The sequence below is a fragment of the Chenopodium album genome, chromosome 12 (genome assembly GCF_948465745.1).
Source record: "Chenopodium album chromosome 12, dcCheAlbu1.1, whole genome shotgun sequence".
Classification (NCBI taxonomy): Eukaryota; Viridiplantae; Streptophyta; class Magnoliopsida; order Caryophyllales; family Amaranthaceae; genus Chenopodium; species Chenopodium album.
The window spans coordinates 16,594,954-16,606,177 of record NC_137845.1 but is presented as its reverse complement, the minus strand read 5'-3'; the positions used below and the strand labels follow the sequence as shown (position 1 = coordinate 16,606,177).

Here is an 11,224-nt window from a genome sequence, read left to right as displayed (position 1 = left end):
TTTTTGTGTTTGAGTGTGTTAGTGTAAGTTTTTGATCAACATGCAATTATAATCATGTATTTGTTTGTGTATTTAGCAGTTTTTTTTAGTGATTTTTGGATGAATTTGTTGTAATTTCCTTTGGTTTACTTGAAATTAGGTTAGAAATTTGATAGAAATATAGTTTAAGTATGTATTTGTATGTTTACTTTTGTATAAGTTTTTGATTTGCATGCAAGTATAATTATGTATTTATGTACCTAGGTATAAATTTGGTGCAAAACAAATAGATCTTCTGAAAAATTGAGCTTCATAATGTTCTATTTAAAGTAAATGTTTTAGTTTTAATAGTAAATACATAATACTTTAAAGTTAATGAAATATTATGTAATAATTTTATAATAATAATGAAATATTAAAATTGATCTTTATAATGTTGTTGTTAGATAATATGAAACTCAAGGCCCAGGAATATGTTTTATACTCTATCAGTTGTGTTAAAGTAAATGTTTCAGCTTTAAAAGTAAATACCTAATACTTTATAAAGTTAATGAAATATGTATATAATAATTTGATATGACTAATTTTCATTTTAATTTGAATTGCATGCAGATTTAAATGAAGAAAATTTCAAAGAAAACGGTTGCAGTTACAAAGAAATCTCCAAAGGTTGCAGCTGGAAGAAAACTACGAAGATACCTCCGATTGCAATTATGAAGAAATCTCCAAAGAAAACCTCATGTGGAAATTTGAAATCTCCAAAGAAACCTCCTGTCGTAGGCTTGCAGCTACAAAAAAATCTATAAAAAAAAACTTGCTGCGCCTACGAAGAAATCTCTAAGGAAACTTGTTGCAGGTATATTATCTTGAATATTCAGTTCAAGTTCTGTTCTACAAAATTCCTTCTGAAATATGCAAAGTAAATACAGTATATGTGAGGAGGGTAGCCCGTCGTCGGGGAGCCCACTTCCTCTTAGCCCATGGCCCTTTAAATAGCCTAGGAATTTAAACTTTTGAAGGAGTGTAGGATTTGAATTCCTGGCTATTTAGGAGACTATGAATTAGAATTGATTCTATCATCATGCTTTTTTGTCGAAAACTAATATAGAGTCACCAATGAGTTTTAGGAAAACTCATAAACCTTGTTCCTGCCTTTTTCCCAAGTAGTAGAGTTCAAGGGATATTTAGCACGAATAATAAGTTTACCCATGTCCAAATTGGTCTACTTGTACCAGAAATGAGTTTGGGAGCGAGGGTAGTAAAATAAAGTTTCCTTTAGGAGGGAATCACTATCCTAGCCCAAGTGTGGCCGCTATTACCTCTTCGATCCTTTTTTCACAATTTCATCACAAAACAATATATGCAACGTGGTACCTAAAACTAAGTTAGTTGATTTTATTTACACACGTTAATCACATAAAGATTACATTACAATGAATGTCGTTATTCTTATTTAGTCCAAATTCATGAAAGAACAAAAGTAAATAAGATTCGCCTTGGCTTAAGTGATAAAACAATCAATTAATTTGTCCAATTCCAGTCTTGTTTAATGATAGAATACTATGTCAAAATAATTAATTAAATGTTTATTTTATTGTGATCAAACAACATTAAGTGATTTAAGACAAGAAAAGTAAAGTGATTTATCTAAGTGCTCGGGAATTACCACTTTTCCTTACTAGATTTTCGTTTAGAACACTTATGGACTCCTTCTTGTTGGGGAACCTCCACCGTAATTAAGAACAAAATAATTAAAGGGTGAGTGTTTGGGACAAGAGGGTTGATTATTGCATAAGTTCATAAAATATTACTGCTAACCTTTAGGCTATTTTTCTGTCTTTAAAGCTCGTATTGAACCTCTATTTATAGGGAATGGGTGAGATTAGGGTTTCGGAGGTTCTTGCTGTAGCAAGTGGCGCGCGCAACTCTGAAGGTTGCGCGCGGCTACTGCGCGTAAGTTATTTGGTTGCGCTGATCATGGCAGCGGATTCAACGCGACCTCTGGTCTTGCACGTGACTTTATGGTAAAATTCAATATATTCAGTATATTTTTGAAATTCTAAATCTTTCGCAAGCGCATCTAGTGGGTCACGTTAGATGAATAGAATGTATTACTACATTCGTTTTTTGTTATGTGTAACAAAGGAATATTTTATATCTAACAAATAAAACAAAAAACAGAGGTAGTGCATTGATAATTATGCAACACAATACTTACAATTTTGATCTAGTTACATACTTGAACGGTAAACTTTTCAGTTTAGAGCTCATATGTCATGCCAACTTTAAGCAATTGCTTACGAGGAATGTCGAACATCTTATCACTTTGTCTCAAATTCCTCTTTAAGAAATTGAATGCCATATCAATGACAATCTTCTTTCCAAAACTAGAAGTTTTACTTGCAATCACTTCGCTTTCACCCATCATGTGTACAACCCCAGAACACCGTGCTTGATCAATCATGTCAATTTCATTTTCTAAGGCGTCTTCCTTAGCCTTTAACATGTATTCTTCATTCTCATCATCATCCCCATGACAAATAGAATCCTCTTCGTCGCTTTGATGATACTTGATTTGAGTTTGATAATCGTTTCCATGAACCCAAAAGTCGTCCCTTGTAAACTCTTTTAGCCTCTCTATTAACATCGTCTCAAAAGGTGCATCCTCATTGCGAGTTTCAGCATAACCATACCTTACCACACAACGGAACACATTGAGCTCCCTAGGATGAACTCTACGAAAGAGAAATCGTTCCTCTAGAGGGATTTTACTAACAGGCAATGACTTGACGGAAACAAAAATCAACACTGAATGCAAAGCAGGGATGTTCTCCACATAATGTTTGAAAATAGGAGGTATTCCATGGACAAGTTCCGAATAAAAGATTGCTATCCCTGGAATACGACAGAAGTTATTTTGACCGACAATCTCCCTTAGAGTATTGGGCGAGACCTTGTTTTCCATCTCATAGTAGTACCTCTTCCGATATACATAGTTCCAAATGAACATTATAGTTAGTAGGATGCTCGCAAATGCTATTGGAAAGTATCCACCGTGTGGGAATTTGTATAGTACTGCACTCAAGTAAACGAGCTCAACTGACATTATGCAACACACATACATTATCACTAGTATTATGTGCTTCTTCCAAATCACAAGCATTACAAGAACTATGAAAGACGAAGTGATTGTCTCAGCAAACACCACTGCAATGCCTGAAGTATAAATGTGAATCATTCATTAGTTAAAACAAAAATTGCGCCCAATCTAGGTAACTAGAAGACGTGTTTAGAGCATGAATAAAGGTAACATACCATAAGCATGACCAATCTTTTCGGTTGTTCTGAAAGCAATCGTTACAAGTACACTAGCCAACATGAGGATATAGTTAATTTCTGGGATATATACTTGACCTTCGAATTTGGCTGACGTATGAACAATTTTAACACGAGGGAAACATCCTAACGCAAGGGACTGTTGAATGATAGAAAATGTCCCGGAGATCATGGCCTGGCTAGCTATGATCGCTGCTAGAACAGCTATAGCGAACATTGGCCAATAGAGTGGACCTAAAAAGGAAACAAATCAAGCAATCAAATTTCTTACACATTTTAGTTACAGAGTATTTGAGGTACATAATACAATAGCAGAGCAATTGGTTATTACCTGGTATAGCGTTAAAAAATGCATTATCAACTTTATCTTGATGCAATCCAAGGAAAGATGCTTGTCCTGAGTATGTTAACATAAGAGCAGGGTATGCAATAGATGACGTACTTATTTGGATCGACCGAACAGAAAAATGTCCAACATCAGCAAATAATGCTTCAGTCCCTACAAATAGATACATAAACTTCTATATTAGGCTAAGATTTGTTTTCCAAACTAACGCCCTATTCACTCTACCTTAAAAAAATAATATTCGATAAAAATATTTTCAGTTCATTAAAAATAATCTCAGTTCGGCAGAATTAAGGTGAAGTGAATGGAGCCTAACAATAACATACACTTAAAACAATAAAATTTAGATGAGGGCTGTGTGACAAACCTGTGACACAAAGGACTACACCGCCGAGAGAAATCCAAGCATCTTTGCCATTCCTTACGAAATATTGAATGATGTACCATGGATTAACAGCTTTAATAACCGTTGGATCATACTTAATGAAATTGAATACACCAATTCCAGCATTCATTATGAACCAAATACTAACTATAGGAGCAAAACTATATCCTACTTTATCCGTTCCAAATCTTTGAGCAGAGAAAAGAATAATCAAAATGCCAACAGATATCCAGACCACCTTTCCTATGAAAGAAATACAGAACAAAGAGTTATCATAATCGCGATGATCACATATACATTAACTTGTGATTGAAATCAGATCAATTGTACCATGAAGAAATTAGCAATACTACAAGTTATAATTATTATGCTTTATAATAAGTTTTGTTACCTTCTGTGAAAATAGGTGAAGCTTCTCTTAACCCTCCAACCGCAGATAAGACTGGGGGTCAATGTACATAAAACATAGAAAAATGTTAGTTGAACTTCCGTTGCTATACATTACATTATAAAGGGATCAGATATTTAATTATAAACATCATGTTAAGGATAATTTTGGTAATTTACTTGTTTAATTTTCTTTTATAATTTTTGCTAGTGTGAGATAATTAATATCTAACTTTTATAATTTTTGCCAGTGTGAGATTAAAGATATTTGCGGTCAAAGATGGGTAAAAATTTGAATCGATTTACAAAACAGGAACATCATTCTGAAACAGAGGGAGTAGTACAGTAAGAATGAAAGATCATTACAAAATACAGGTTATAGTACATTTTGTTATGTTAGCCTTTTATGTGATTATAATGCTTATCTTAATTGTTCAAATAGGTAGTTCATATAATGTAATTTAGAAGAAATAATAAGATAAGATGGATACCTGATATAGAGGGAGTGAGGACACCATCTCCTATGACCAAGGAGGTTGAGAGCATTGTGACAAGCAAAAGAATGTATTTGGAAATTAAGCTATTTTCTAAGAAGGTTTTGAGCTTCAAAGACAATCCTAATTGATTGCTTGGCAACTGAAGTTGATAGTTTGATACATCTTGATCTTCTGCTTGTTGACTAGGCAGCAAACCCACCTTTGCATTTCGGCACAAAAGGGAATACAACGCAAATGTTCCACCTATTTCCGTGTCACAACTTTAATCAGCAATCTATAATATATTTTTTATCAATATATGAATCCCTACCTTATAAAAAGTAGAAACATTCTCTTAGAAATAGTGTACTACCAATCATACCCTCAAAACTATGTACAAAGTTATGTACAAAATGTGTATTTACTTTAATACCCTCATTAATAGTTTACTATCATTAATATATTTAATGTTTTTTTATCATTAAACATATCATCAATTAATTTTGTTTTTGTTAACAAATAATTTGTAATGATTTTTTTTAAAATAAAAAAATTCTAATGCTTTACACTTATATGATATTATTATTATTATTATTTAAAAAGAAAAAATTTGTATGTACAATGAAACGGTTTATTACCAAGTGACTGTTTATTTTTACTTTTTCATAGTTGCTCTTCTTATTTCCGCAAAGTCTCTTGACTCTTGCGAACTTTGATTTGGAATAAAATCCTACTAACTTATCATCCCCCCCCCCCCCAAAAAAAAAAAAAACTTGTCGTTTTTTAATTGCAACTATTGTTAAGGTTTATTAGCTTTGTTTTGGTGTTTAGAGAGCCACAAGGGCGAATGATGAGAATCGATCCAAAGATCTCTTGGACCGGGAGGGGAGCTCTAACCACTTGAGTTATCCCTCACTATGTGGTTTATTAGCTTTTTAAGTCTACATATAAACAACATCCATCATAGAATTTGAATGGGATTCATATATTAAATAGTTTGGTGATATTTGAGCAGGCGTATGTTATCAAGAGGTGTAAAGAACTAAATATCCTAAAATCAAGGGAAATCGGTGGTAGAAAAAAATGGTGTTAATTATGAAGAGAATTTAAGATGAAAAATATAACTAATTGGCTATTGCTTTAGTATTGATATAGATATTAGGTGGTCGTCGTAGAACATTAAAGAACTTGTTTACATATTATTACTCCACATGACCAAAGCTCACAAAAAAATTCATTTGAAGAAAAACACGATAGAAATATTATACTAAGTACTATTGAAACATGCACAACAATTAAGAGTTCTAAACTAACAATGGCCGCTTAAAATATGAAGGGATGGAAAACAATCAAATATTATATAATAATAATAATTTTGATATAACACTATCAAACTTTAATTTTGAGGATTTAAAAAATAATTGTCTTAAAAGATTTTGGTGGCTTTCTTATAATTCTACAAAATTCACCACATATGCACATAAATCAAATAGTCAGTATTAAAATTACTAGGTCTACCACCCTAACCAAAGGTGTAAATACACGCCAATACAACTTCTCCGCAAGAGCTAGGCCCTCCGCGCGCATCGCGCGCGCAGGATACCCTAGTATTATAAAAAGTTAGCATTTTGAACACATATGAACAAATCCAATAACAATAAGTCAATAACAAAATCTGTAATATTTATTTTTATAAATTACTACTCTGTATTTTGATAATTAAAGGAAATTATGAATGATTAATAATATAAAAAAGTACGGAGTATGTTTTCTTTTAAATATTTAATGTTTGTATTTTAAAAATTAAAAATAAATAAAATAATGACTAGTTTTTCTTCAAAATAAATAAATTATACTCCATTCCACAATGATATTCCTCTTTGGAATCTTTGATTTTTAAAAAATAAGAGAGAATATTTTAAATTTCTCTCAATCTATATTAACAAATATAGTCATGTGAGATTCTGTTTGATTCGTGTTGGTGAGTAAATTATTAATATCTAACTTATACTGAGTATAATTTTTGCTAGTGTGAGCTTAAAGATATTTGCGGTCAAAGATGGATAAAAACTTGCATTGATTTACGTAAATAGGAACACCATTCTAAAATGGAGGGAGTAATGACTACTCTCGGAGTCCTTGATTTAACACAAATTGATATTCCGTATACTAATCAATCCCAATTGAATACTATTCGAATTAGTTTTTTCTTTAAAGGACAACAAGGCAACAAAAACCAAGAACTTAGAGCATGTTCTGATTTACTAAATTGAGTTGAACTGATTGGAGCTGAACTGAACTGAGTTGAACTAAACCGAATTGTTTATGAAAGAAGGAAATTATAAACTAAAGTGAGCTGAACTGATTGAAGTTAAACTGAACTGAATTGAACTGAACTAAAATTAAGATGAAGAGAATATACCCTTATTAGAGTTAGTATACAAGAACATACAAGTTTAGGCGAGAATATTGACTTTATAATTAAAAACATGTGCGTAATAGTCATGATACTTTGAGAATATGCAAGTGATTACGTAAGGAATATTCTTAAATTTAGTTTGTATGACGTCAACATCCAAGTACATGGATACACTTAGCTACTTAAGCAGTTAAAGCCGCCAAGGTGCCAACTATAAGTCAATAAATAGTCAATGTTCTTCGAAAGACTATGGTACGTTTCATGATATAAGTTCTCAAAATTGGAATACAACAATTCATTATGTTTTTTGTATGTAATCGTGTATTGCTTTTACTCATCATTCTAGTAAAATCAATATTCAAAATTTGAGTTCAATGAATTTATGAATGAATAATAAAACGGCAAGATAAGCAGCTGAATAGCTTACAAATATAGTGTCATCCTCAAAATTGAAAATAATTTTAAGTACGACAAATTTGTTAAAACATTAATCACAAGGGTCACTTATATTGTAAGAATGTAGCAATTGGTTGCCCCGCAGCCTTGTAGTGGTGGTTTTTTTTAATCAATATCTTTCTATTTCAGCTCCTATGACCAATTCTCATGCTACTTATGATTTTATGAATACGTACTATCAATAGTAGCCCTCAAATTTATGACATAAATTTTCTCTACTCTACTTAAAAGACAACAAAACAACAATATATATGTTACAAATATATTAAGCAAAGTCTCTTCTTATAAAGACAAGCAGCTTAATGTCATTTAATGACCTAAACCCCTTAAAGGTCATGGACGTGACCTAGTCATACTCTTTCTCTCTTTTAAACTGCAATTCTGTACATTTTTTGTTAAAAAAATAGTATTTTTTTTCAATCTTGACGCCCACATTGGTTGGCTTTACTATGAATAATATAATTTTCACTATTAGAAAAATTTAATTTTCTTGTATAGAATTTTTATATGGGTGAAGATTCCCTCCACCAAGGGGATATTATATAGGATAGTTAAAGTTGTTTTAATATGTACTAAATTATTATTAAAATTTACAAGTACATAATAATTTTTTTTTTCCTCCTTTTATAAAAGTGTCTTTTTCATTCTTAAACTAAGGCCCCGTTCACTTCACCTTATTTTTGTTGAACTGGAATTATTTTTACCGAAACAAAATTATATTTTCTAAAATTAAATTATTTTTACTGAATTTAAATTAATTTTATTGAACTAAAATTATTTTTACTGAACTGAAACTATTTTTACTGATTTTATATTATAATTCTTCTTTAAAATAACTGAATTTTACTGAACTAAACTTATTTTTACCGATCTGAAATTATTTTTATTGAATTGAAATTATTTTTACTGAACCGAAATTAATTTTACTGAACTGAACTTATTTTTACTTAATATTATTTTTTTTAAGGTGAAGTGAACAGGCCTAACAAATTTAGTCAATACCGCAAATATATATATATATATATATATATATATATATATATATATATATATATATATATATATATATATATATATATATATATATATATATATATATATATGAAATTTATGGCCCAAATAATAAAGAAAATGATGACTTACCCTTTCCATTGTCATTGGCCCTCAAGACAATAAAGACATACTTGATCATGGGTAGCAAAGTAATTGTATAGTAAATGAGTGAAAGAACTCCCAATATATCATCTCTATTTTTAATTCCATTCGAAAAAGTGCTTGCATACACATATAGTGGCGAAGTACCGATGTCTCCATAAATCACACCTATACTTTGGAAAGCCAACGACAATACCACTGCCCAACTTACATCCTATTCAACAAAGAAAAATAAATACCAAATTAATTTATTGGAATTAGCTAATTAATCAAGAAAATAAAACCAAGATGTGAAAATAATGTCATGCTATTAATAATAATGTAACAACAAGTCTAATACAAGTACTGTACTATTTGTCTTTTTCATTATCAAATGTTAATACTTCATTCATTTCAAAATAGATGATTCAAATGTACACCATTATGACTTTATTTGTGCACTATAAATGAGATTGAATAAAGTAGATTATGTATAGTTTTTGAATTTTGAATATCAGTTTTTCATAATTTATCCTCCGTACATTTAAATATTGGTCAAAATTGATGTATTCATCAATGTGTCAATCAAAATAAGGTATTATTTTAAAACTAAAAGAGTAATTTACATTATGCGTAATTTACTAAAGAGAAAGTAGGGAAAGTAGCCAATTCGAGTTGGAATAGAGGTGGAGATAAAACTCGATTTACCTCACAGTCATTGAAATAATATCTGAGGGCGTACACAAATTTGGTTAGGGGTTAGGGTAGCACATGCCCCACAATTTTATGAGATACGGAGTATATATTATATTTACAAATTACAACAACAAAAATGGAACTAATAAGTGTTCCACCACATTAATTACATGCTAAGTTTAATAGGGAGAAATGAATGTATTTTTTCCAATAATGAAAAAGAAATGGTATATTCCAAATCTAGTTCAAACTCCACACTAGTTAAAGTGAGTTGTGAATATTAAAGAGCAAGTGAAATATGAGGACGAAAAATTAGTAGGTGGGATTTTATTAATATATTTTTCATCTCTTGTACAGTAAGTGATGAGAAAAAAATAAATAAAATATTAGTTCTATCGAGGGTCAAGCCTAGAAACAAAGAACAAAAATTTAACAATTAAAATGTGACATAGCCAAACCCGGCAAATGATGAGAATATAAGTTAATTATTAAATGGTTGAACTTTTATTTTTATGGTTTTAATAATTTGTTCCTCAAATTTTTCTAGGTATTATGGTGTAATTAAAAGAAGTTTGAAAAGGAAACAACTTTTTCCAATTTTCTTGCCACCCTAATAATATTGCAAATATACACTAACCATGCATGGAACAATGAAGAACAATAATTACCTTGGAGTCATGAGCATGGTGGCCTTTAACGTTAGCGGATTCGAGATCGAGGGAATCGTAACGATGTAGTTTCGTCTTCCCTTTCATCTGAGGATAAGCAATTTCTTGCTCATCATTAATCATGATATTATCATCATTTGACATTTTTAACATAGAAAATTCACTTGGAAAATAAATATGAAGAGAAAATGATGACTTTGGAGTTTTTTTTTTTTTTTTTTTCACACTTACTTTGAAATGGAAGTTACAAACAATAGGGGGTTTTAAAGGGTTAATTCTACGTACATAGGGCGGCCTACACTCATGAGATCCATGGTATAGTGCTTAGAATCTAAAAGTCTTAACACGAGAAAGAACTTAGTTTTGGCAGTATTTGGGAAGGGTGTTAACTGTTTAAATTAAGTAAAACTTTGGCTTTTCATAATATGCGGGTTGGTGTACTGTATATTTAAAACTATTTTTTAAATGTGTTTGTTTATTTGGGAGAGTTTTAAAATTTAAAGCGCAGTGTTTAATGATATACTAGCATAATAAATTTTAAGATAAAACGATTTAATGAATAATAATGATTTATTTTTATTTTTTTGACAAAAATAATGAATTTATTTACATAGATGTCTTAATCATGCATTTTAACCTCTTAAAATAATGATATCTACTTTAAAGACAACTTTTTTATTCTTAAATTGAATGTAAAGTTTTTAAATATATTCAACTCAATCAATTAACTACTGATAATCAATCCCTACATTAAGTCATTTTTAAAAATGATTAAACTCTGTCGGTGTCATAGCCGTTATTATTTCTTTTTACAAGCGGAAAGCGGCCACACGGTGTGTCAGTCGCATAAAAAATGTGTTGTATATTTTGTATATGTCGTCACGAGTGATATGTAAGAGTAATATGCATTTTTTTTTAACTCCTCTTATACTTGTGTATATA

The 11,224-nt window shown here is 30.5% G+C and overlaps 1 protein-coding gene across 1 annotated transcript; it reads right to left on the bottom strand.

Moving 5' to 3' along the window:
• Nucleotides 1-2,239: 2,239 nt before the first annotated feature.
• On the bottom strand, nucleotides 2,240-10,426 carry LOC145572151 (potassium transporter 5-like). The gene is made up of 8 exons (XM_081631172.1): nucleotides 10,283-10,426; nucleotides 8,928-9,153; nucleotides 4,925-5,173; nucleotides 4,438-4,488; nucleotides 4,029-4,289; nucleotides 3,647-3,814; nucleotides 3,295-3,549; nucleotides 2,240-3,195 (listed from the first exon to the last, which is right to left on the bottom strand). Exons 1-8 carry the CDS (start codon nucleotides 10,424-10,426, stop codon nucleotides 2,240-2,242), a joined length of 2,310 nt encoding a protein of 769 aa, XP_081487298.1.
• Between the last annotated feature and the right edge of the window lie 798 nt (nucleotides 10,427-11,224).

Bases quoted from the DNA above. Each gene is read 5' to 3' on its own strand.
- LOC145572151 (XM_081631172.1), bottom strand. From the start codon at position 10,426: ATGTCAAATGATGATAATATCATGATTAATGATGAGCAAGAAATTGCT. The intron at 3,550-3,646 runs GTAATAACCAAT...TTTCCTTTTTAG, and splicing joins ATTTTTTAACGCTATACCAG to GTCCACTCTATTGGCCAATG. The intron at 3,196-3,294 runs GTATGTTACCTT...TTTATACTTCAG, and splicing joins AAAGATTGGTCATGCTTATG to GCATTGCAGTGGTGTTTGCT.